At 41.0% G+C, this 27,500-nt stretch overlaps 2 protein-coding genes across 11 annotated transcripts in view; both read right to left on the bottom strand.

The window, feature by feature from the left end:
- Positions 1-27,500, bottom strand: part of LOC138024267 (single-stranded DNA-binding protein 3-like) — a 699,715-nt gene that overhangs the window by 307,881 nt on the left and 364,334 nt on the right. For 2 of the 8 annotated variants that reach the window (XM_068871419.1, XM_068871417.1), the window contains exon 1: positions 5,908-6,090. The exons of 1 other annotated variant lie outside the window; for it this stretch is intronic. In XM_068871419.1, coding sequence (XP_068727520.1) covers positions 5,908-5,919 — 12 coding nt within the window. In that variant the 5' untranslated portion in view covers positions 5,920-6,090. Of the gene's footprint in view, positions 1-5,907; positions 6,091-13,183; positions 13,253-15,300; positions 15,458-15,647; positions 15,782-17,581; positions 17,656-27,500 lie in introns of those variants that run through there. 5 more of the 8 variants (XM_068871423.1, XM_068871422.1, XM_068871416.1 and 2 more) reach the window with 4 other exon arrangements.
- LOC138024238 (tyrosine-protein kinase receptor torso-like) overlaps positions 20,453-27,500 on the bottom strand; it is a 33,593-nt gene continuing 26,545 nt past the window's right edge. The window contains exons 6-12 of one of the 3 annotated variants that reach the window (XM_068871371.1): positions 25,930-26,184; positions 24,725-24,936; positions 24,572-24,612; positions 23,055-23,151; positions 22,046-22,268; positions 21,867-21,935; positions 20,453-21,722 (exon numbers count right to left, since the gene is read on the bottom strand). In XM_068871371.1, coding sequence (XP_068727472.1) covers positions 21,588-21,722; positions 21,867-21,935; positions 22,046-22,268; positions 23,055-23,151; positions 24,572-24,612; positions 24,725-24,936; positions 25,930-26,184 — 1,032 coding nt within the window. In that variant the 3' untranslated portion in view covers positions 20,453-21,587. Of the gene's footprint in view, positions 21,723-21,866; positions 21,939-22,045; positions 22,269-23,054; positions 23,152-24,571; positions 24,613-24,724; positions 24,937-25,929; positions 26,185-27,500 lie in introns of all 3 variants that reach the window. The other 2 variants (XM_068871370.1, XM_068871372.1) reach the window with 2 other exon arrangements.

Genomic DNA, 27,500 nt, shown 5'->3' on the forward strand with positions numbered 1-27,500 from the left:
CGCCGATGGTGGTTTCTACGGCTCCCTCTGGCCCCGTGGCGCCTTTGGCCGTCGATTCGATCGCCGAGGCTGTTGTTCGCGCGCTTGGAAGCACCCTTCCGACTATCATCTCTTCAATTCAAGGGAGCGCCCCCTCGCCATTACCCCCTTCCGTCCTTGGCACTTCTGTTGGCGTCACTCCATCTAGCTCCTCTGGATCGACTGCTGTTTCTTGTGATGTCAATGTCTCGTCTATGGCTTTTGGGGCGTCATCAGGTACGTTTACTTTGCCGGCCTTCATTCCTACCTTTTCTCCTGTGTCGGCCATCACTGACTCAAGCTCGGCCCGCTTCATGGCCCCCATTACCTCTCCATTCGCGAGTCCCAGTGTATCCGGCAGCCTGCCAAGTTTTGGTAACTCTGGATCAGTGCCTACGTCTGAGAAGGCTTTCATTGTTGGTCCTGGTCATGCACCAGTCCCGGCAAAATTGGCCAAGAAGATCATCGAGGGCCAGTTCGTGGAGTTGGCGGATCTACTTACAGTCAATCTCCGAGCTGGGGATCAGGAACCACAGACCTTCCTGGAGGGTAAACTCCTGGTGTCCAACGTAAAACGCAGGCAGGTTGAAATCAAGGATATTCTTACTTGGACTGAGGCCTTCACGATTTTCCAGCTGGTCCTGTGTGCCTCTCACCCCCTGCGTTGGTTAGACTTGACCAGATATAAGCTGCTCATTATTCAAACAGCCCGCTAATATCCAGGTCTGGCTTGGCTTGAATACGATCTGGCCTTCAGAAGGGATGCCGCTGCCTCGGGCCTTACGGATTGGTCCAAAATGAATTTGGATCTGTATAGTTTTCATTTGCGTTTGCCAGCATCGTCCTCACTGCAACCAAGGCCGTCTTCCCTTTCCGGGTTTCCTCAGTCTTCCTCAGACAGCCCAGACTCCCACCGACGCACACCATTCTGCCATTCCTGGAATGAAGGGAAATGCCGGTGGCTATTTGGGAAGTGCAAGTTCCGCCACAACTGCAGCAATTGCGAGGGAAAGCATACCAAGGCTAACTGCCCCTTTCCCCGCTCAGCTGGATTTCGTTCCCGTTCCCGCTCCCCCTCCCCTGGAGGGAGCAGGGGACAGTACTGAGGGACGAGGTTCGCCCAGTGTAGTGTTTGAACATACTTTCAAATATGTGATTGCGTTGCCTCGCCAGCCGAATGGATTGCCTCAGTTGGCAAAGTTGTTTTGTCCTGTTCCAGTTTCAGTTCCAGTCTCAGTTCCCGTTTCTGTTCCAGTTAAGCCCAGCGTTCCAGTTGTCTCTTTTGCCCCGTTATCTCCGGTGTCTCAGGTCACACCATTACAGTTGGATCAATTTCAAGCCGAATTATGCCACCATCCCAACAAGTCAGCTGTGGCATTTGTGACTTCTGGCATACGGGATGGATTTCGGATAGGCTTTGACCCATCCTTGGTGTCCCTCAAATCTGCATCTTCAAACATGCGTAGCTCTGCTGAGCACCCATCAGTGATTGACTCCTACTTGCAAGCTGAAGTCTCTTCTGGCAGGGTGGCAGGTCCTTTTCCAGTGCCCCCGCTTCCGTCATTGCAAATAAGTCGTTTCGGGGTGATCCCCAAAACTAATCAGCCTGGGAAGTGGCGTCTCATTTTAGACCTATCATCCCCAGAGGGGCAAAGCGTCAATGACGGCATCCCTACGCCCCCGTTTACAGTTCAGTATGTTTCAGTGGATGCTTTCATTGATGGCATAATGTCTCTGGGTCGAGGAACGTTAATGGCCAAGTTCGACGTGGCCAGTGCATATCGGAATGTGGCTATCCACCCAGACGATCGCCCCCTTCTTGGCATGAAGTGGCGTGGGCAATATTTTGTGGATTTGGTGCTCCCTTTTGGGCTGCGTTCAGCACCATTTATTTTCACCGCCATTGCAGACCTGGTTGAATGGATCCTGGTTCACAATTATGAGGTTACATTTCTCCGTCATTACTTGGACGATTTCCTCACTTTGGGCCCACCGGCGTCCCCTGTGTGCCACAACAACCTTCAAACCTGCGTTCGTCTGTGTACAAAACTTGGCCTTCCCCTTCATCCAGATAAGTTGGAGGGACCCGCGACTCGTCTTACAATCCTTTGGATTGAACTTGACTCCGAGGACCTTCAGGCTCGCCTTCTGACTGACAAGAGAGATAGGATTGTTTCACTGTTAGATGAGTGGTCGGCAAAACGTTTTTGTAAACGTCGCGAGCTGGAATCCCTGATTGGCCATCTCCATCACGCCTGCAAGGTCGCCCCACAGGGTAGGACATTCCTTCGCCGGATGATCGACTTGCTTTGTGCCTTTCGCCGTGATGATCACCCCATTAGGCTTAACCAGGAATTTCGGCGGGATTTAACCTGGTGGCGGGAACTGTTCCAAACTTGGGATGGCCTCACTTTTTTCTGCATGCCCACATGGGCACCTCTCCCGGACTTCCAGGTCTCATCGGATGCAGCGGGCTCTTTGGGCTATGGAGCTATTTTTAAATCCCACTGGTTTGCTGGTGCCTGGTCAGCTGCACAAAGTTCCTCATCTATAGCGTACAAGGAGCTCTTCCCAATTGTAGTGGCAGCCTATCTGTGGGGCTGTCAGTGGGTATCTCGGCGGGTCGAGTTCTTTTGTGACAACGAGTCTGTGGTGGCTGTACTTAAGTCTGGCACCTCGCGGGACAAAAACCTAATGGTGTTGCTGCGTTATTTGACTATGCTGGCCATCCATCATTCCTTCTCATTTACAGCTTCATCTGTTCGAGGCAAAGCTAATCCAGTTGCTGATGCACTCTCTCGATTCCAATTTCAGCGGTTCAGACGCCTGGAGCCACAGGCCGACCCAACCCCGTCTCCTATTCCTGCTTCCCTTCTGGCAGCGCTTCAGATGCCTTGACTCAGAAGTGTCGGTTCTTACTTACCCAAGGTCTTGCACCTTCCACCCGACGAGTGTACCGATCCGCCCAACGTCGATTTACAGACTTTTGCCGCCAGGATGGTCGTGCAAACCAGGATGGACTCTCATGCGCTTTGCTTCCTTCCTGGCCGACAACCTGAACCATTCCTCCATCAAGGTCTATCTATCAGCAGTGCGCTCCCTTCACATTGACCATGGCCTTCCCGACTCGCTAGTCAACTGTCTTCGTTTGCAGCGTCTGCTAAGGGGTATTAAGCGAGTTCAAGGTCCAGTGTCACCCAGGCGCCTACCTATCACCGTTGATCATCTGAAGGTCATTCAGTGCTCTTTGGACCTGTCTACTAGAGACCATGTGATGTTGTGGGCTGCGTGCTGCTTGGCATTTTTTGGGTTTTTGCGTGCGGGCGAATTCACGGTCAACTCGGCCTTTGATCCTAACACCCATATGACTGTTAGCGACCTGCAAGCGGACTCCTTGGTGAATCCCTCTTGTTTCAAAGTCCGTATCAAGTGTTCCAAGACAGACCCCTTCCGTGCGGGTTGTGATATCTACTTGGGGCGTGGCTCGGGCTCTGTGTGCCCCATAACAGCGTTGGGCACGTACTTGTCTCTGCGTGGGTCTGCTCCAGGGCCCCTGTTCTTGTTTAGTGATGGTCGTCCTCTAACCCGGCAGCAGCTATCATCCTTTTTGCAGTCTACCCTACATGGGGCTGGGTACTCCGGCGCCTACTCCGGCCATAGTTTCTGGATTGGGGCGGCGACCACTGCAGCGGCACGTGGTGTTCCGGATCACCTGATCAAAACCTTGGGGCGTTGGTCGAGCGAGGCATACCAGATCTATATCAGAACTCCAGTTAGTTCCATTGTCCGTGTTTCCTCCCAGTTGGTGGCGTAACAGGTAGTGGATTACTCTGGTTACCAGCGGGGGTGGGTGCCTCAGGTTTTGGCTATCGGGGGCTTAGGCCTAGTTGCCCCGAGCCCCCTTGCTCCGGGTTCTTCTTACCCGGAGATCCCTTCGGCATGGCGCGGGGGGCTCGTGGCTTGGTTGCGGGTTGGGCAGGCCAGTCGGGTGTTCTAGCGCCTTGGGGATGTGACTGCGGTTGCAGCCCCCAGGCTTCCTGGGCACCTACCCTCCACTGGCGACGTGGGCGTTAAATATAGTTAAATAAAATTTAACATAGTTAACGACTAGGAGCTAGTCTGGTCAGTAGTGTTTTGCAGGCGGTTGTTAGTGTCTTGGCCGTCTGGTAGCGTTGTTCAGCGTTTTGGTGCGTTCTGTAGCATTTGTTATAGTTACATGGTTCACGACCGGGAGCTAGTCTGGTCAGTAGCGTTTTGCAGGCGTTTGTTAGCGTTGTTATGCGTTTTTGTAGCGTTTGCAGCACTCTTTAGGTTGGGGGAGCCCTGGGGCTGACATAGTTCAGCGGTATTCCTGCGTAGTGCATACGTTGTCCAATGTGCTTGCAGCGTGTTTGTTGCTCTGTTGGCGTGGCGTTGTGAGTCGGTTTAGGAGTTTAGTGGTTCTTGGCGTTCCCTCCCTCTCCCCCCTTTTCTTTTTTTTTTGTGCTCTTTTTTTGTGTGTTATTATTATTATTATTATTATTATTATTATTATTCCACTGAGCTATCTGGCTCAAGTGTGACGGGTGCCTTAGGGGGGCCTGGCGCGGGGGCTCGTGGCTTGGTTGCGAGTTGGGCAGGCCAGTCGGGTGTTCTAGCGCCTTGGGGATGTGACTGCGGTTGCAGCCCCCAGGCTTCCTGGGCACCTACCCTCCACTGGCGACGTGGGCGTTAAAACCAATCAAATTTTGGGCCATTACATGGTTGTTTTTTTTTTTTTTTTCATTTTTTGTTATTTGAATTCATACAATGTAAAAAACAATTGAATCTATACACCTGGACCTGGTTATGTTCAAAAGCCAATTAACGCTAATCCCAGATTAAAAATTAACCAGGAGTTCATTTCTCTACTCCCAAATTCTTTTCAATGCTGATATTCTGCAAAACTTTACAGTAAAAGAAGTCAATCTTGAAAAAACGAAATAAGCAAAATAAACTTTCAACAAAAAGTTGAAATCATGTCAAAACAAACGTTTTCGCTAATCCAGAGTTACTGGTAATCGGCTTTCGAACAACCAGGCCCAGGGTTGTGATTTCAAAGGTACATGTACATGTAGCATGTTACCTTTCCGTTCAATTAAAAACTTTTTATGAAGAGAAGCGACCAACTCATAAATGGGAAACAATTTCTTTAGTATCGTATCATTTTGATACTGCTGGTTTTAAACTGATAGCAAATTAAAGTAGAAGGGAATGCCCGAACAACGATCTATCAAAATTTGCATACGACTCACATCAAGAGCTGAGGAAATCGTGACAGGTAATGCAACACCTTTCAAATAGGAGTAGAACTTCCGTCGAATTCGGCGAGGTAAACTCGAAGATTTTCCGAGAATTGCATGTTTATTGATGGTGTGCCTTTTGTATATTATTAATTCTCTCTTTTGATAGTGTGGAACAAAATAACTCTGAACCTGAACTGTATGTTTATCGATGAAATAAACATCCGTGCGTGGGTTCGTCGTATTCCGAACGCGACAGCTGTTTGTGGAAGTGCATCTTTGTCATGTAGTTCGTAGTCGTGTACTATTTTAGTGCTATCAAGCTACATGTATTCTTTATTATAACAATAAGCAAGCTAATGAGGCAGACGCGTATATCGGTATACGCACATACGCGTATGGATATACGCACATACGCGTACAGGTATACGCACATACGCGTACAGGTATACGCGTATTGTGCGCATATTTTGGTTAACGTATTTCTGAGCGGTACTGTAGCATCATTTTGAATTAATATGGTGAAGACATTTGACTTGTACATGTACATACTTGAACAGAAGGAGTCAGTTCCACACTACAGGCATGGACAGTGTACTTGACAATATTAATTAAATTTTACCATTACCTGATTAGGCATATAACCGGGTGGAGTTTGATGTGACAGAGGTTGATGAGGTGATGCTTGTGGTTGTGAAGACTACAAAAACAAAGATAGAGATATTATAATAAAGCAAGCAACTTCAATTTATGGCCACCTCTTGTTACTGACCATGGACCCATCACAAACAATGACGTTTGGAAAATGACTTGAGTCATTTAATTAAGTCCATCGTTACAACTTACATGTACATGTACCTCTTGTAAACAACCACCTGAATTAAAATTACACTTTTGGGCTGGCACTTACATGACGTTCAACTTTTAAAATGCAATTGACAGGTTGTAGCCAAAAAGTTCTCTGTTGTACTATATTATTTATATAAAATACACAAGATGCAGCATAAAGGCATGGTTTCTTACTGTAGGGACACATGCTTTAATTCTCAATCAACTGTGGATGCACACAGAGATCTGACCAACAAAAAAAACAACTGACGGTAATGTGTCGGTTATATGTTTAAGAAGTCATCTGCCATTCTGGTTTTGAAATCCCCAGTTGCTTTTCTGGTCAGTGTTGCTTTTTGTTGATTGCCATCTCGGATCGACTTCCAAGCATGCTTGAGTGAATTTGAACAAAAACAGAGCCTGAAGAACTCCCTTTCTTGGTACATCTTTCTCATAAATGAGAAGTGAGAATCATTCTTACATGTATCTTATGTTCAGAAATTTGATTAATGGGTTCCCCATTGACCAGTAAAATCGTCTGGCGTTAGACAGAGTTAAATACTAAGTCTGGCCGGTTTGGACGTCAAAGGGTTAATATAGAAGCCAAAATGCAGTTTGACACAAGTACCTGAAGGGGAGATTCCGCAGAGTTATGAAAATCACAGTAATGGAAAATCAAACTTAACACTCTGATTATACATGTATCAAGGCCATCACTAACAGGCATTTTTCATACAAGGAATTTAAGACTTTTGTACCACATAGGGTATGATGATAGTTTTCCCATCCCTGTCATCAGCAGATGGCAGCTGCCGTGAATGCAATTAATCAAATCCCCATCCCCCACTACTCAGAGTAAAACGTACTAAAACACTGGAAGCACTGAGCCCCTTTCCATCCTAAGAATAAGACTAAAACACTGGAAGCACTGAGCCCCTTTCCCTCCTAAGAATAATACTAAAACACTGGAACCACTCAGCCCCTTTCCCTCCTAAGAATAATACTAAAACACTGGAAGCACTGAGCCCCTTTCCCTCCTAAGAATAATACTAAAAACACTGGAACCACTGAGGCCCTTTCTCCCAGGCTAAGAATAATACTTAATAAATATAGATTTTACTCAGTGTCCAATGCAAGAAGATTGATTTGAATCATCAATGGGGGCCACTTCAGGGATGAATGGGTCCTGCACTCAAAAACTATTATAGTGTATGTCCCCAATAACATCAGTTTAAAATAGCCTGGCTTGTACACTCCTGGGGGAGTGCATAACTTCCATTGTAGGAAATGATATATGAAATGAATCATATATTGATTTGATTAATTGCATTCATATAACTGCAAGGATCATAGCTTCACTTGATTTCATATCGCAGTTCAAAGTAATGATTTTATCATTTCCTTGGCTGATTCATTCATCATGGGAACACCAGACCCCACAAATGACCAGTTCTCAACATCAGTGGCTTCATAGCTCAGTTGGTTAGAGCATCGCACCGGCATCACAAGGTCACAGGTTTAAACCCCGTTGAAGTTCTGAATTTTTCAGGCTTCCCTACACAATCGATAAAATTGTGTTCATAACCGTGACGATCATGGCTTCACTTGATTATAATTTTCATTGTGTAGCCAGCTTCATGAAAACATCATGACAACCCTCAGCTTTAAGCCTATGAAAGTTGTTTTGCCTATGTTGATATATACAATGTACAATGTACTGTACTACTCTACTCATCTCAAGACCATCACCAAAAAGAGCCACTTTTGTCATTTTTAAATCTTTCTTACAGGAACTCTAGGATGATTCATTCTGCTCATTTGCATGGGTTGACCTTTAAAAAAAAACGAAGAACACACACGGTTCAATCCAGTGCTATGTTTTATTAATTCAAACTACAATTTGCAAAGGTTGTTTACATTTTTACTTATTTAAGTATAACAAAAAGACGAATCAGCCTTTTTCGACTCTGTATCTCTTCAGGCAAGCACAACGTAATTCAGACAATCACAACTACAATGTATGGTGGTGGACAAAACACTGACCCCCAGTCCATGGACAACCCCAGCGGGCTACCCAAATAGACTTACCCTAAAAATACTATTTCAAATGAGTATGTTGGTCTATATTTAAACAGCATTGAAAATAGTTCTTACTTAAGCCTAAACACCCATTTTAAACGATATTGATCAACAGTATAATAAGTCTAAGCACCCATTTTAAAAAGGTTAGCTTTGGATAATTGTTGTAATGGTCGATTACTTCAGGTAAGTGAAGTGAAACCAGTGCAATTCCTGGATTTAGTTGCAAGTGGCCGTGCGGACGAGTCTCTCGTCTCTCGAGACGAGACGTTCGTCTCGCGAAAAGGTTAAAAAAACTGTAGGTGTCTGCATAAACGAAAACTTTCCGAAGATTCTCCTGTTTCCCAAGACAATCGCGCTCCCAAACATACATGTAACACTTGACACTAAAGTTTTAGGTCCAGATGCAGTTGTGATTGGTGTATTATTGTCTTTGCGTGCAGACATCTGCCCGTGAAATCTGTATACACTGTACTTTGATTTGAAGTTGATTTAGAGAAGAAATGTTTCGATAAACTTGCGGTTGGTGGTGGTTTGTTATCGTCTTTGCATGTACACATTTAACCCTCGAATTGGCCCGTGAAATCTACATTTACTGTACTTTCATTCGGAGATAATGCCGAAGAAATGTTTCGATAAACTTGAGTGGCAGCATGCGGTCGGTGGTGGTGTATTAATTGCCTTTGCGTGTCGACATTTAGGCCGTGAAATCTACATACGAAGTTGTTTGCGAGAAGAAATGTTTAGATGAACTTGCACGACCGCATGTAAACACTGTTAATCGATCGATCAATTTCCTGCAGCAGTACTTAAAGCTTAAATCCATCGAACTGCCATAAAAATTTGTCTTTCAAATTCAAGCGAGTTTATCAGGCGAAGAGAACACGGTTGTTATTCAGCAGGTACAAAACACAGGTCACAGGTCATTATTGAACCTAATTGTATACAGAAAGTATCCTAAACATCCATAAAAGGTAACCTTAGGCCTATTTAGGCTTAATTAGGCCTAAAGAAAAGTATCCTAAACATTCAAAAATGCTAATTTTAGGCCTACTTAGGCCTAAAGAAAAGTTTTTAGGCCTATTAAAGGTTACTTTATATTCTACGCAAAAATTAGGTTCTGGAGGTAATTTTGAGAGTAGAAAATCTATATATTTATATTTAATTAAGTTAACACAACAGAAAGACGCTTACCTTTAATATTTTGACATGAAATGCTTTACTATTGCCATAAAAACTGTCCAGTTAAGCTCGCATATTACACAACACGATGAATTCATAAAGGCCACCTTTTCCAGCGAAATATTTTTTGAAACAAACAACATAATTATTTGTTATAAGAGGCAAACAACCCTTCCTATTTCATTACGTGCGTGAAGACAAGAAACTCAATCATGTCAAATTACACTCCGTGTCAAAAATGCAACTAAATAAATTTCCCACCAGTGTTCAGCATCAAACCCTTTTAATACTGAAAAACCCTTTACTTGAAATATCAAGCAACAATGGGCAACAAGCTTTCTAGTTTCAAATAATTTTTGACTAACAAGAATAATTAGTGAAATTTCCAATTGTTACCAGAAGACTGTGCAGAACAAACAAATAAGCCAGACAACACAGCCACAGGCCCAATTAAGTCTCTGTCTTTGTTAAACCCATAAGTTACTAGTCTAAGAGAATTTTCCATTTAATTTCAGTGTTGTACAAAACACCACACTTGTACAATATTAGAACTACAGCTCACTTTGATTATGGCTCAATGGGAGACAGATTGTTGTCGAAGTCCATTACTCGTCCCTTTTAAGATTCCAGTTTTTTTTTCAGCGCCTGTCTTGTTCAGTATCCAATTGACTTTCCATTATTGAGCTCCATAAGGGTATATTTTGTTTAAAGATCCACGCCATTTGTGTTACATGACTTTCGACGCCATTGCCAGTTAAGTTAACAATTTATTCTACTGTGTCCACCAGAGAAATCTACATGTACGCATTTCCTACTACTACCCTCTCAATCCTAAGAACAGAAGGCTCTATGCACAAAGACACCACTTAGCAGGGGAGTGACAGGGAAGACTTTTACCGACACGCAAAAAAAATATTAATAACTAGACCCTCCGTGAGGGTACACTGGGTTGCCTGTGGTACGTGCACCTTTCCAGAAGCATTGGATCGAAAATACTATTAACGCTAACAAATGCGAACTCAGCAAGGTACAGATTTTGTTAGCTTGCTTTATGCAAAAACAAGTATTGATGCAAAGGTAATTAAAAAATTGATACACAGTTTCTAGAAAGAGCAGAAGGAAGTTTCCAGGACGGTCGCTCGAGAATAACATAAATTATTTGCGACATGAAAAATAATAACATTAATTGTTGAACCGTGAATATAGAATATAAAAAGTTACGATCAGCGACAAACATTTTGGGAGATTTTTGCTACGTTCACTTTTGGTTGCACAAATAAATCTCAAAATCGAAAGTGACATCGCCGGAAATCAGCGGGAGCCGTGATAACGTTACCACGGCATGTTTACTCGCCAAACAGTGAAGCATCTGTGTCAAAATGGCAAAGATACCGGGTTTTCGTAAGTTTCTTTTTCTGTGAAGTGTTATAAAGTTTGACAATAAATGAGCAAAGTCAAAACAAAGATCACAATTGCCCAAACACTTGAGGTTGACCCCGGGGTTGACCATTGTTTCTGCTAAGTCAAAAAATTAATTTACTCTCCAAGACAAGGTTATTTATCACCAGGTAATTCCATCATTTTGGAAATAGCAGCTACTTTATTATTCATCGGCGTCACAATTTTTTGCTGATTTTGGGGCTCATTTTAAAAGAAGCACGCTTCCAACAGACCTGTTTATTTTCGTGAAACCTTTCCCGCTTACAGAGCAATACTAAAAATATCCTCCCGTATCACATTTCAACCTTAAGCTCGGAAATTCAATACACAACATGATATTATAATTCACAAAGGCAGAAAATATCACAGAATCCTTTTCCAGCGAATACATTTAATTGAAACAAACAACATACATGTAAGATGCACTAAAACGCCGTTCGCGTTGCAATGACTTTCGAGGCCATTGCTGGTTAACGAGAATAACGAACTCACGAGGCAGAATGTATATTTATATTTAATTAAGTTAGCACAACAGAAAGACGCTAACCTCATTTTGACAGGAAAATGCTTTACTATTGCCATAAAAACTACCCAGTTAAGCTTGCATAATTATTATAAAACATGATGAATTCATAGAGGCCACCTTTTCCAGCGAACAATTTTTTGAAACAAACAACATATTTGCTATTAGAGGCAAAAACCCCTTCCTATTTCATTACGTGCGTGAAGAGAAAAAACTCAGTCCTGTCAAATATGCGCAATATTACAACAAACTAAAATTTCAGGATCAAACCGTTTCCATGAAGAACCTTTTCCTTGAATAATGAAGCACAAAATAGACGACAAGCTTTCTTTCAAATAATTCTTGGCTGTCACATTTCCAATTATTTTTTTTACCTGAAGACTGTGCAGAGTTGATCACAGATCCACTTAAGATGTTCGATTCGTTCTCTGTCTTTGTTGAACCCATAAGTTACCAGTGAATATTCCATTTGGTTTCAGTGTTCTACAGCACACTTGGTAAAAAAATTAGAAATGCAGCTCACTTTGATTTCGGCTCGACAGGCGACAGATTGTTGTCGAAGTCCATTACTGGTCTCTTTTAAGATTCCACCGCCTATCTTGTTCAGTATCCAATTGACTTGCTATTATTGAGCTTCATAAGGGTATATTTTGTTCAAAGATTCATTAATTTAAAAACGCCATTCGCGTTACATGACTTTCGACACCATTGCCGGTTAAGTTACATGTAATCATTCTACTGTGTCCACCAGAGAAATCTACGCATTTCCCACTACCCTCTTGATCCTAAGAACATACAAACAGAAGGCTCTATGCACAAAGACACCACTTAGCAGAGGAGTGACAGGCAAGACTTTTACCGACACGGAAAAAAATAAATAAAATAACTAAAACCAACAAATGAAACGCAGATTCCGACTGGGTTTGCCATACTGGCAACCCAGTAATAATCTGAATGATTAAAAACAGTAACTGGCTAGAGGAAACCAGTTGACTTTTCACGAAGCACAGTAAAGTGTGTGCATTATTTCATTAACCTACTGACAAATCCACTGCTGCATGAAAGCTCTATCACCTTTCTATTGAACAAAATGCAGGTACAGTAAGCATAAATTTATTCGCTTCTGATCACTAATTCAACTACACTGTAATTAAAGACAAAACAGGTTTATTTTGTGTTTCATTTAACAAACGGCGCCGCCAGAGAAAACAGGTTTGCAAATGATAATTTTCAAATATCAACCGCAAAACAGCAAAAAAAAAAAACCAGGCATTCATTTTATTTTCATTTTCAAAACACCAAAACATCTGTGGAAATTTCAAGTTCCTATGATGCTTATTTCTTTCCTGTTTTTCAAGTTTTTCTTTAAATATCGAAAGTGTATAGTGTCTAGAGTGTAGTACTTCAAAAATCTTTCTTCCAAGTGTTTTAGCGGGCCTTTGATTAATTTTATCAGAAAATATTTTGGCCGAGCCAGTTGGCTCCTCAGGTACAGTGTAACTAATGACATCAAAGAAGTAACTTGTTTGCATCTCTTCAGAAAGAAATGTGCAAAAGTGTAAGAAGTCTTGTTGAAAATCTTGAGATTTTTGTTAAGCCTTTATTATATATATTTATAGAAATATCGGGCGATTGCTGAAAATGGCCATTACTGGGTTTTCCTCTTTCTTTCTTCAAAATATAAAGCTGATTAACAACTACAGTAAACTCAACGAAAAAGGAATTGATTTCCTGAGTAGGGGAACTCAAGCTTCATACTGTACTGCAAAAACCTGCACCAGTGGAAAAAAACTTGACCCTAAAGTAAACCTACACATATAATTTAGTACGAATTCATTAATTTTTAAACCTACCTGAACTATCGTGTGGAGGAAGACAAACAGCAATGCGACATTAGCATTCTTCTTTGTCATTGAAACAACTGAACAAAAAGGTCAAGGATGTCATTACTGATCATTATGATATTGTTCATTAATTAACTTAAGACATTTTCATGTGATCATTGAAGGAGAGAGAATGCTCCATAATTTGACCAGATCCTGCTCTTCTCTGGATGTAATGAAAGTACTTAATATCAATGTTTGTTTGGAGCACCTCTCTGCCGGTACCAAAATTGAATTTTGGCTTCACGAGTCACATTCCCAGCTTTTCTCCATTTAACCCATTGACATCTGGAAGTGAGACTTAACAGATTTTATTCTGTCTAACGCCAGACGTCTTTACTCGTCAAAAGGGGGTATCTTAGGGCATTTGAGGCATCAATGGGTTAAATGTTTATTCATTGCACAGCCACTAAATAACAGAGTTGAGATCTCCATGCATTGACAGGAAAAATCACCTGGCATTAGACAGAGAAAATTAATTAAACATGAAGACACACTGCAAAAGGGTCGTTTCATGCTCTGCTTTCATTCAATTTCATTCAAACAAGACTGATTAACGTACAAGATGGCAATCAACAGACAGAGGGAAAGAGACAGAATCTCTAAAAGATATTTCCAGCTCAGGAAAAATGGTTGGGAATTTAAAAAAAATAATGACAGATAACATCTAACAGCATAATGCTATTAGGGGCTTTTATTGCACAAATTATCACAAAGCTCTACATGTATATGCATTCACAGTTGATTGACAAATCATCCACGTAAGTCTAAGGTACCATGCCTTTTATAGTGGTCGTGTTTAAGTGGCCCACTTAGGAATGAAATGGTACCAGTACCAGGCTTCCAGACAAGTTTGTAACGTAAGGTGTCAACAATGAATTCCAGGAAGTCAAATTTCCACAGCTGTCACCAAACAATTATAAATTTTTGCAGTAATTAATTTGTCAGGTCATGAAGCTGACCTTGTAGGGTTATTGATGCAAGACCCCACCCACCAATGTGGCCTGGGTTCAAGTCCTAGGATTTCACGGTAACGATCGTTTCCGGTAGAATAAAATTATGAATGGAGGTGACATTGTATTAAGTATTGTAACAACATTTATATCAAAATGGGTTCCCATGAATTTTGACGGAACCGAAAAAAAGTTACTGAAGGGTTCCCATGATCTCTGGGAACGGAACCAAAAAATTGTTTACCACAAGATTTGAAATCCTAGGGCTTGTGGGTTCATTTCCCAGACTGGTTTATGTAGCAGCTCTCATAATGTGTAACATGATTGGTTCGCTACCCTAGCCAAAAACAAAAGACTAAAGAATTGAAACAATGACTTAGACTCAAAAACAATAGAAGCTGCTTTAAGTATACCAAACAATAGCAGGTTAGGAGAGCTGCTATACTACTGCCCAGACTTAGCGTCTGCTGCGAGAGGTTTTTCTCTGGGTACTCCGGTTTTCCCCGCTCCTAAAAACCAACCTACATGTACATGTATGATTGTGATTTCTGTGCAGTGTCCTCAATTAATTATTTAGTGCCTCAGCGCTAAAATTATACATGACACTTAAATAAAGTTTTATTAAAGCTGGTTTCATTATTGGTAAAGATTTCTAAATGGTGAACTCCTACAAGACTATTATGAATTAATCTCATTGAATAGAGCGGTTTTCAATTGAGTGTCGAAAGTAATTAGCGAATTGTATTGGTTTTGAATTAATTCACTCATTGATTGGTTTCAAGTTCTCATGCAACTTTTTCAACCAATCAGAAGTGAAACCAAAACCAATCATTGCTTCCGCATGCACATTGCCTGTGCTGTGTCTCGGCTATGTGTGATTACTTCGAGTTTTGATTGGTTTACTGGATGGGTCTCCATCCAGGCCAAAGTAATTACTTTGGTTTTGGTTTTACGACACTCGATTGAAACTCGCTCTAACACAGGGTTTTATTGTAAATTATCTCGTTCTACAGAAGCGTTCAACAAATTTACATGTGCTGTCCATATTACTGAGTTGCCCATTTTTTGGCCATGGATAAATTCACACACATGCATGGATCGATATGGAACAATTATTAAAATGGAAAGGATACGGTATAGGTTGTTATACTTGATGTACACAAAGGTCACATCCTGGTGCACGCAAATAGGGGTCTGTGTTCCCTCTTCCTCCTTCTCCAATACCAAGGGCATGAACTTCTCGATCAGAGACATTTCGATATCTCCTCGGTAATTCCGGGAAATAATCACCTGGAGTTAATACCACAAAACACAAAGTATCTGACTTTAAAACATAGCGAAGGTTCAATTTAAGTTACCTTGTAGAATACCAGAGTGAATTACTTTTATTAATGGGAAAGTTTCGATTGGAAAAGCTCAACTTCAGTACATATTACGGATACATGTATGGATACAAGGTCGATCGTAGAAGTAAGCTTACCTTTCCTTTGATATCCAGAACAAAAACTGCAGACATAGACATCGAAACGTCATTCAAATCGACAAATATACTTAAATTTTTAAGATGTCACCTGAATGGGACGCTCAAAGATCTTTTGCTCCCCTAAAACAGCTCTGCCCATAGGCAGCCCAAGTTCGCGTCACTAGAGAGCGTGTAATAATTGATTACTAGTGGAAGATGACCTTTGAGTAAAAGCGGTGTTGCGTTACAGGCAGCCGTTGAGAATTTAAACGCGTTGTCAGACTTTGTATGGGCCATAAAATCCCGACGATTATGAAGCCTAAAAAACGCTCAATTTAACGTTCACTCAATAAAATGAATAAAAATGACTTACCTCTGGTGTATTTTTGTGCCTTTTGGAGCTTGTTTTACCGTTTCGGGAATTCCGTGTTTTCAATGTTCTAAGACGAAGTCAAGGCTCGGCAGGTACAAAACGCAGGTCACAGGGCACAGGGCACAGGTCACAGGTCACAGGTCACAGGTCACAGGTCATTATTTTACCTATAAAGAAAGTATCCTAAACATTCATAAAAGCTAACCTTAGGCCTAAAAACTTTTCTTTAGGCCTAATTAGGCCTAAAATTAGCTTTTATGAATGTTTAGGGTACTTTTCTTTAGGCCTAATTAGGCCTAATTAGGCCTAAAAAGACCTAATTAGGCCTAAGGTTAGCTTTTATGAACGTTTAGGATACTTTCTGTATAGGTTAAAATAATGACCTGTGACCTGTGACCTGTGACCTGTGACCTGTGACCTGTGCCCTGTGACCTGTGTTTTGTACCTGCCGGTCAAGGCTGCACACTACGATTCAGACCGTTGGCAGCTCAGAGGCGGTTTGCGACTCGAAAATCCATCCCTGCCGCGATTTTTTCACGCAAAGCTAAAGCCACATCATTTGCGAACCTCGGTGAATGTTTCGTCGTCAAAACTCCCCACGCACTTGGCTGGAAATGAGCATTTTCTGCTTCCGATTACACGATAGCTGATGAAATGGCTGGTGACACTGTATCACGACACGGAGCTTGGATCCGAGGTCAAATCAACTCCACCCGACGCGGTGCAGTCATTTCATGTGCAACACTTACCCCATCCCCACAGCGGCTTCTCGAACAGCTCCTTGGTTACGAGAAGCCGCTGTGGGGATGGGGTAAGTGTTGTACATGAAATGACTGTACCTTGTCGGGTGGAGTTGATTTGACCTCGGACCCAAGCTCCAACCGTTAAATTCATCAGCTATTGTGTAATTGGAAGCAGAAAATGCTCATTTCCAGCCAAGTGCATGGGGATTTTTGACAACGAAACATTCACCGAGGTTCGCAAAAGATGTGGCTTTAGCTTTGCGTGAAAAAATTGCCGCTGGGATGGATTTTCGAGTCGCAAACCGCCTCTGAGATGACAACGGTCGAAATCTTAGTGTGCAGCCTTGACTTCGTCTTAGAACATTGAAAACACGGAATTCCCGAAACGGTAAAACAAGCTCCAAAAGGCACAAAAATACACCAGAGGTGAGTCATTTTTATTCATTTTATTAAATGAACGTTCAATTGAGCGTTTTTTTAGGCTTCATAATCTTCGGTATTTCATTTCCATACAAAGTCTTACAACGCGTTTAAATTCTCAACGGCTGCCTGTAACGCAACACCGCTTTTACTCAAAGGTCATCTTCCACTAGTAATCAATTATTACACGCTCTCTAGTGACGCGAACTTGGGCTGCCTATGCTCTGCCCCTAAAGTACATGTATGTTGCTACCACTGCAAGTGGAGTGAAAATTCAAGGTACAGTACTGTAACTATGCAAATGAGGACGTGTTAATTACCCTGAGGAGGGGGTGGTGACAGAACAATATTCCAAATGATTAAATGAGATATAAGAGTGCTTTTAGGAAATACTTTTTAATAAAGAACTAACTTACTTCTCCTGTCTAAATGGCTTGGTAAAACCCAATTTCTGCCCATTTTTGTGTATTATTGAAGACGTTATAGGTTTTTGTCTCTGAACTAGTTACTCCTCCCCAGAAAGTGAGGTTTTGGGCTTTCTAATTGTACTTGGTAACCTCTCAATTTATCCTTGAAAACAAGATGGCGGAATTATTGGTCACCACAGTAAGAGACAACCTCGTTCCCAGGGTCCTCTCTCTTCCTTCCTCGAGGAAGGAAGAGAGAGGACCCTGGGAACGAGGTTGAGTAAGAGATAAAGATAATATGTCGTTACAAGTGAAGAAATCACTTAGCAGAACAGGCGAAAATAAAGAAGAAACAGCTTCAAAAGTTAAGGTACTCCGCGAAAAACAAAGCCAGTGGATGAAGGAGCGAGAAGCATCGAAGACTGCTGCAAAAGAACTTAAATCTGTGAACAAAGATAACTCTACTCTTCCTGATGTACCGAAGTCTCGAACACGTTCAGCAATGTCTGGTTCTTCTTCGGAAAACGCTGCAAACAGAAATCCTCACAGCAATCCAAGGAGAAAACCGGGAATGATTTCCGTACAGGTCCCTACTACATTATGCATGCAGAATAAATTAATTATGCATTCGCGCCATTGTTTTGTAGAACAATGCGTATACCCAAGGGAATCGAATATATACATGGCTAATTTGTACTTACGGGAAGATCAAAAGTGGACCTCATTCTCTCTCTCTCGCTCCCTCCCTCTCTTTTTTCTCCCTCTCTCTTTTCTTTGCCCTTTTTGCTCCAACACGATCTCTTCCTATCCTTCATTGTCACTTTGCCTTAAATGAAGTATTATCCTCCATTGTGACCACTCTGTCCCAGGACTTGTGGTAGCAAATAAAAAGAAAAATGTAAAAGCAGCTCCTGGACAGGATTTGAACCCGGAGCACCCACTTTGAAGGAACTGTTGTTATCCACTTAACCACTAAAGATCAACTGACCAGGAAATGTGCCGATTATTTACCAAAACTAATTAGTATATATATAAAATCATTGCTGAATAATGGTTAAGTCTAAAGCTTGATTTTAAAATGGTTAGCTTTCTCTTGAAGTTTGGCAACCGACATTTTTCCCTGTGTAAGCTTGCTTCTTAGCGGCTGTTAATACACGTTTACAGCAGCACTTTCGGAAGAAAAAATTATTGACATTAATTGCAAATGACATCCTCGCAGTTAGAGATGTCGTAGTCTAGTGGTTAAGTGAAGGGGTTATTAATTACACATTCCCAGGTTCGAGTCCTGCGAGTCCAGATATTAGGGTTCTGCTTTTAAAAGAAATATGTTTATTTCCCATGATCCCTATCAAGCTTTCAGTGTCCAAAATGAACGATAATACTTCATTTGGAAGAAAGTGACAATGAAGAATAATCCTTCAATTGAGGGAGAGACTTGGTTGATTGTAGAGTACAACCTCGTCCCCAGGACCTCTCCTTGGTTTTGGGGCTGGGGCGGGAAGAAGCCAATGGAACGAGCGCAGAAGGCAAGGGAGACGTCCTGGAAACGATTGATAGTGAGTGTTTAAGGGCATTGCTTTTTCCCGATATTTATGACGGATTCCGAAAACCGTGGCTCTATGAGGGGACTAATATTAGTAAAAAAGCGTCAGTTCAAGGCGATATGCCAAACCGGTGTGTGGTCTTTGTAGAAAGCTAAGTACCTTTGCATGAGTCACTCAGCCCAGTCCCCCCCCCCCCCCCCCCGAAAAAAAAAAAACCTCGGAATTCGGGAAGGGCGCTAAACTCTTTAACCAAAATTTTTGGCGATGTTGCTTTGAAAGATTGCTCGTTATTTTAAGTTGAAAAGGAAACCTTTGTCTGGGGCTAAGCTAAAAATGTTTTGCGCCATCGTCCCCACAGTGAACGTTGTTTTAGATGTCAACCTGTCACAGAATATAGAACGTGCCATATGTTGTCGATAGTCCTGTTCAGACTCACTGTAGATTTCTGCTTGCGATGGGTAAGTCAGTGTGCATTCAAAACGGTTTGTGCACTAGCTTGTCTGTCGACAATTTTCCCATTTTAATTTATGTCAACGTTGTTTAAGAGGCCCTCTCCAGTAAGCTACTTTCAAAAATACCATGACACTTTTTGTCCTCCAAAATTTTGCATAAACATTTTATTTTCTCTTGGGACCATTGCAAATCCCTAGAGAAACTTGAAACAATGCTAATACAAACAAAGAGTATTACGGTATTTTTGAAAGTGGCCTAATGTTCTAGTTTCTCTTGGGACTTACAAGGGTCCCAAGAGAAAATAAATACAATGCTTATGCAAAATTTTGGAGGACAAACAAAGAATATTATGGTATTCTTGAGAGTGGCCAAAAGACACCTTATGTATATACCTACCTTACCCGCAGCACATAACCATCTAAATGTAATAAACACTACAAACAGGGTCCTTGTGATAATGACTGGCTGTTAGTGTTACGCTCCCTATCAGTTGCCTAGAAAAGTGTCATTCCTCTTACACCTTTCGTTGCACCGTTTCCCCCACCAATAGATGGTTTTCACTCACCTGAGTTGACGGCCATTTTGGTGTACAAAACAATAGAAAATATTTGCGCAGAATTTGCATAAAAGTAGAGTTCAGTCCCCAAGGGAGAGGATGTCTATTGTTCTAGTACACCAAAATGGCCGCTGTGACGTCACGTGAAAACCATCTATTCATGGTAACATGTGGTTCTGTTTTAGTCTCTTCTTCTATTTTCCCGTCTTAACATTGTCCTCTGTAAGTTCCTACTTACAGCGAAGAAGCTACTGTGCCATCATTTGAATGTCTGACCTTCCCTTGTTCCCCTCTTTCTTCACAAACATAAATCAGTGAAACACAAAATTTTACTCTACTTTCTTTTTTATTATGCCAATGCACCATCTACAAAATAATAGAGCACATACTTTAAGTGCAGCTTGCACTTTTACAAAAATTACCAAAATTAAGAAATTGATTTATTATACTTATCGTTATGTGCTCCTTTTCTTTAAAATGTCAAGGACTATCGCTGTTTCTAATTTCGGGCCTGGCATATTTACTTACAAGCTAACTTATTTTGTATTTCTTGTTCCCCTCCTTCTTTAGAAACATAACGCAGTGAAATTTTACTCTACTTTCTTTTTTATTATGCCAATGCACCATCTACAACATAACAGAGCACATACTTTAAGTGCAGCTTGCACTTCTACAAAAATTACGAAAATTAAGAAATTGATTCATTATACTTATCGTTATGTGCTCCTTTTCTTTCAAATGTCAAGACCTATCGCTGTTTCTAATTTAGGACCAGGCATATTTACTTAAAAGCAAACTTATTTTGTGTGTTTTTTTGTCTTTCTAAGAATACACGTTTCATCTTTCAGCTTCACAAATCTATTACATATATCGATGGAGATGCTTTTTTGCTTTACAACCTACAGGATCCTCCAGGGATTTTTCTCAGATTAAAGGTAAACGTTTTTCAGAGATATTTGGCACTGCCGTACACTTTTGCTTTGAAAGAAAGGTTTAAATAGCTGGTCGAGTTTTAAGGTTTACGGGGTTCTCAGTAGAAGCCATGGAAAGAAATTCTTCTCGCCCACAGTGCAATTAAACTTGAGTTAACTGGTTATAAGCAAGTCATTGTGTTTGTCTTGACCATGAGATGGGGGAAGTTCTTCAGGGGGCTATAATAATAGTGTCGTCTGAGATTCTCTTATTTCCCTGCTAGTTGGGATGCAGGCGAGCAAGGTCACGACAAGGCAGATCTTGGAGCTTTGAAAGCGAAAAACGCCTGGTCCCTGTAAGTATGTAAGCCTAATAGCGAGCAACCTAGCTTACTTCATCCGGGTTAATATGTCACTCAATAAGAAACAAACAAACAAACAAATAAATAAGCAAAAGCATTAACTGGTTCAGTAGCAATCTGACTGCAATGTCTATCTAAAAACCAAGAGAACTAAAGCTAAAGTTAACATATCTTAAGTACTAAAAATACTTATAGCTTAGTTACGGTAAGCGAAGCATTTGGAGACAACTGAAATCCATCAGCTTGAAGACTTGCCATGGGCACATTCTGAGTGCTTACATCCTGAATGTTTTCCTGTTCGTAAACTTCTGACGTGTCTGGCTCCTGCCAACAATCAGAAAAAAGTAAGATAGCATATTTTTCATTTGTTTCATAGGTGATCTTAACAAACCAATTCAGCTCTCAAGCAAGGTCCAGCACATCCCTGCACTGTGCAGCTTGAAGCTTCTAATGTATTATAAGACTTGCCTTGGACACATTCTGTGGGTTTTCAACATCGACGATGGCTGGTTCTTTAGCTTCTGCGGCGTTTGACTCCTGCTAAGATCAAAGTTATGATAGCATAAGTTTTAAAAGTTATTTCCATACACAAATTTAACTCTGCTATGCAAGACCCAAGCACAAGTAGCTCCTATTGCAAAACTTACCGTGGACACACCCTGTGGACTTACAACATCAAGGTTGTCCAGTTCGTCATCTTCTGCTGTCTTTGCCTCCTGTGTCGTATAATAATATTTCGAATCATCCTTTTTGCCAAAGTCAAAGTAGTCCTCTTGCTCCTCCAACATATCGTCAAGTCTTTTATAGAGCCGCTGAAAGCTTGGCCGTTCATCTGGGTCTTGGTTCCAACAGTCTCTCATCAAGGCGTACCTTAAAAATTAACAAAAATAGGAATTTCTTTCTTCCTGAATGAAAATCGATCTCCATACAACCTGCTAACCCTGTTTCCCCAAAAATCATTCGTAGGTTCCTGATTCGAGCAAATTTCATTCTTTTACGTCTCATAGACCGTATTAATTAATGGAGGCCAATAAATTATCCCTTTGTCCTTGTGCTAATGAAACCAACTAGCCTCTTTTGCATGAACAAAACACAAAAGAAATGTTGCTTTGGAGCGAGGCTAGTTGGTCTCATTAGCACAAAGACATAAGTTAATTTTTTGACCGCCACTGATGAATATGGTCTGCAGATATTTTAAATTCTTAAAGGCTTTTTGTTCTTGTAGTGCCAAGCTTTTTTATTTACAGGCAACCGTATTTTTTGCGCAAATAAAATGAATTAAATTTGTGTCTTGTATTTTTGAGTAGATCTGTGTTGATATGGAAGAAAACGAAACTAAGGCCAAGCCGACAGTGGTTTTGGACCTCATTTTCCAACTGCGTCACAATTTTAAATGTGTTAAATTGCAGTTGCCCAAAACTATTTTCTTTAAATGTAAAGTAAACATGGCTCAAGTTCAATTAGTAATAATTAGCCGAGCGGGCGTGCCCCTTGATTTATGTTCAAGTGAAGCATTCATGTCTAACTTGACTGATGCAGGAAAGTATGAAAATAGATTAACCACTCACTCTTCCTATTAATATCAAAACACTGCACCTTTTTCATAAAACTTGTTGCCTACAAGTACTTAGGAAAAATCACCTCCGTTTAACTTACACAGGGTCTGTGCACATGTCAGGTTTTTCCAGTCTGTAACCTGCTTTCAAATTCTCCAAGAGCTGTTTGTTCTTCATTAGTGCGTAAGGAGACCCCCCTGTAAATGATCGACATAATATGCATCAAGACAAATCATGAACCATAGAAAGGGGGGGAGAGGGCGCTCTAATGAAAGAAATCCGAGACTAAGACTTAAGATGCAAGAGGTGAATCAAAGATAATCTTCAACCAAGAGTTCAAACGTTTTCCAACCGTAAATAAGAAAGCGAAGGACACATTCAGAAATGTAGATCCTATGCACAGAAAATTGGGAAGGAAGATCAAGGTCGTTTCATGGGCCTCGTTCACGCGGTGGCCATATTGGCCAGAGACAATAGATTTCGTACCCCGAACCTCGAGTTGAAATGTTTGGGAACGAGTTTCGGTGGACAAAACAAAAGTTTTTAATCCCTCGGGACTCAACATGACCCATTTCATCCAAACCAGCATTTGTTTTCCCTTTCGTTCGCTTGCTGCTTCAGTTCCTTATTTAATCTGTTAAACCCTTGGCCATTCCTACTTACTTACTTCATTTCTTTACTTGCTCATTCAGTCAGTCAATAAGTCAATTAATCTTTCGGTAGCAACTCAGTCATTGTATCAGTCAGTACTTTCGATGGTTGCTTAACCAGTCGGATGGCGAAACTTGGTTCCTTCCCTCATTTGTTTTACTCATTCAGTAAGTCAGCCCGCAAGCCGGTGTCGGTAAGGGTTTCGTTTGAGGCTGGAGGCTGGGCGTTTCATCCAGTCATGTTCTATTAAAAAATTTCCTGGGAGGCATGTTCCCAGAACCCCCCAGGTACCTAGCGCCTTTAGCGCTCGCAAGACGCCTTGCGGCGTCAAAAAATGTCATGCCTAATGCTTTCAGAAACATGTCCTCTATTTTACAAAACTGTCCTGTCAAAACCCTGGTGTCGGTAGACCAACGTAAGTTGGTTAGTCAGCCAGGTGGATGGGCATCCTTCCTTTGTTCAGTCATTCAGTTAGTCCGTCATGACAACGACGGCTACGAGAACCGGCGCCACATAAACTTAGCAAAAACACATACTTCTGCATGCCCCGCACGTGCGTTTAACATTTTGATACACTCCTTTGAAGTTCTCGTCCTGACAATGAAGTGAAATAATCAAATTTGAAGTTATGTGCAGGAAGCGAGCATTGGAGGATGAATTTTACATTTTCTCTTCAAAAACCCACACCGTTCATACCAATTTTGTTTCTGGAATGTGGATACACACTTTCATTTCCGAATCGCAAAATTATTGCAATAACGGGGAATAATAGTTTTAGATAAAGTTCTCTAAAGGTCTCTAAACGAGTCCTTTTAACTGACACTGATCGTTATAACAGATAAATACAATTTGGAAAAACTCTAAAGTTCCGGATCACAAACACTTTTGCTTTTCACTTCAGTTTCCAGCTAACAGCTCCATATGTAGTACAATATGTTAATTAAAATTTCATAAATTATCACTGACCAAGAGTTGCAATTTCCCACAGGACCACTCCGTAGGACCAACTGCAAGTAAAACAAAACAAGTTAACACCTATGCAATACATTGAATTGGGAATGCACTAGCATCTGGCATGTTGCATTCACTGACTCTAAAAACACCAGACTTGATACTTACACATCGCTCTTGGTGGTAAAGATCTCTTCAAAAAGTGACTCTGGAGCCATCCACTTCACTGGCAGTTTCTTCCCAGTGTCTACTTTGTAGACCTCATGGTACAAGTGCCGCATCAATCCGAAGTCACCAATTTTGACTTTCTTGCCGTGTCCCACCAGAATGTTCCTCGCTGCTAGGTCCCTGTGCACCAGACCCTTCTGGGAAAGATAGGTCTGTAAAAGAAAAATGATTATGGGTATTGCAAGGGATTTGTGATGTAAAAGTCAGTTTTGAGGGCCCAAGGCACTGGATTCTCACAAAAATATCTTTCCTGGAAGCGTGTAGCCTCCTATCGCAGAATCTTTTTAAGGTTAATTGTTCCTCCCGCACACAAGAACGCCACATTCCTTTCCCGTTGTGAGACGTTAACCAATGATTTGCTTTTTATTTTTAAGAGTGTGACCAAATAAAAAAGCTGTAATAACGTCCACTGCAATTTGCAACGGAAATTTGAAGCTTGAAAATTACACGGAATTTAAGGTGAAGGTTAACTTTTCTTACCATATTGAACACGATCTCTGATTGGTTGAAAGAGGGAAAGGAATATGGGCTCCCGTGAAGCAGACACTCGCAGGTGGGAGAAACGACTGACCTTAAAAGAGTCTGTGATAGGAGGCTAAGACCAGCAGAGATGAAACCGCCTATTTAGTGCTAATCCAATAGAAGGGCCACTGAACTTGTTTCCTTGAGGCGCATGTGCTAATCCTGGTGCCAGCACGTACCAAAGAGTTTTAATTGGGTTTTGCCGAGAAAGGGCGTTACATACATTTAAAAGAAACGTTAAAATATCATTCAAAAAAACGCTTAAAAACATGATGGGGAGTAGAAAAAAAAGCATATCATCGACATATGACCATCCCAAACCTCTGTTGTATGAAAAAGGTCATTACAAAAGAGCTCAAAGAAGAGTGAGCTAAGCATTGATCTTTCAAGCGGATCTGATGTTGAGATGAAACCAGTTGAAACAGGACTTTGGGCTTGCCATGGTTTGGTTATGTAACTACTGATCATGTCATCAGCATCCGACACCAAAGATCGACAGTAACGCACGCAAAAACTCCGAAACTTGCTGAGAAAGACGGAATGAATAAGAAATTAAACGCAGGAAAAGACTAAGACAAATACAAAAACAAAATAAAGAAAAACTCTGGCTATTTACCACTTACCATGCCACGTGCTACCTGCCAGGCAAGCTTTACTGGATCAAGTGGAGCAAACGAGTCACAATCCTCGTCACATTCATCAGCTGTATTATTAGTGGAGGCATCTTCCTGGTTTGATGCGGATGATGAAAACGTTACAAAGGGTGTTTCCAATTCAATAGTAACAGAAGCATCAACTTCGGTTCCGTTTTCTTCCACAGATATGGAAGGCCCAATGTTTTCATGCAATATTGTTTTCTCTTCTTCTGTTTGACCATCCTAGATATATATATATAAAAAAAGGACCATACAGATAACTTGAAATGAAATAAATGTATCTTTAAAGTGCTTATAGACGAAATGACGAAGTGATCCTGGCATGTATCGTCCAGATAAGTGCGAATATCGCTTCTTCATTTCCACAGATAACGTTAGTGAGTAAAACTAAGAAGGGGCCATTGCTGCCAGTTTAGTTGAAAAATACATAAATATTGGCCATTATATTATATTATATTATATTATATTATATTATATTATATTATATTATATTCAGCTAACCCTAACCGCAACTGTTGTTAATGCGCTAGAACGTTTCCTAGAGATTCTCAAAACTTCACATTCGTCAACATTAAAACTTAATCCCCATGATGCAGTCCGGTTAAACAGACCGTACAGATCATTTTGCAGGGCTTCGCAGTCCTCTTGACGACGAACAACTCTATAACACTTCGCATCATAAGCATAGAGAGCCATACTGGTGCATGGGCTGACAAACTTGGGGAGGTCGATCACGTAACAACAACAACAACAACAACTTTTATTGACCCCTTATACTTGAAAAAAAATTAATGTACATGAAGTAAGAATTAAAGCTAAATGGGGTGTTGGCTTCCTAAAATAACTAGAAAGTTAACAAGGCTAGGAAACCAAACTACATAGAATAAATTACAACATAAGGGTCAGAATGATGCATACACACACACACACACACGCACATCACACACACACGTTGAACTATAGATAACTATAAAAAGGACAAACAAAATTTACAAGCCATGGGGAGAAGGACAGATAAACTTGGATGAAATCCTGAATATAATAAACGAAAAATCAAATTTAAGGCAGCAAATAAATCACAGAATAAACTGGGAAGAAACTCATTACCCTAGGGAAAACAGAAACCAGAGTGAAATTAATATTGGCACAGCAATTCATTTTTTAGTTTTTTTTTTAATTTACTAAAAGGAGTTGACTTTATATCTTTCCCAAGAGAGTTCCATACCTTTGGTCCTTGAAAGCGAATATTAAATATTCCATAGTTTGTTCTAGCTCGAGGCAGGTAATAAGATTGATTTGCTGTGCTTCGTGTATTGTAGTTCTGAATTCTAAGCACTGAATTGAAGAAGGTATCAAAATTCGAAGGCAATGATTTATTATGAAATTTATGCATAAAAAGTGCAATATGAAATGTAACAAGATCAGAAAGCTTCATAATTTCTAATAATCTAAACAGTGGAGTTGAATGCTCATCAAATGTAGAAAAAGTCATAAATCGAACTGCTTTTTTCTGTAAAATATATAAAGGCTGAAGTGTA

The sequence above is a fragment of the Montipora capricornis genome, chromosome 11 (assembly GCF_036669925.1).
Source record: "Montipora capricornis isolate CH-2021 chromosome 11, ASM3666992v2, whole genome shotgun sequence".
In the NCBI taxonomy this organism is placed as follows: Eukaryota; Metazoa; Cnidaria; class Anthozoa; order Scleractinia; family Acroporidae; genus Montipora; species Montipora capricornis.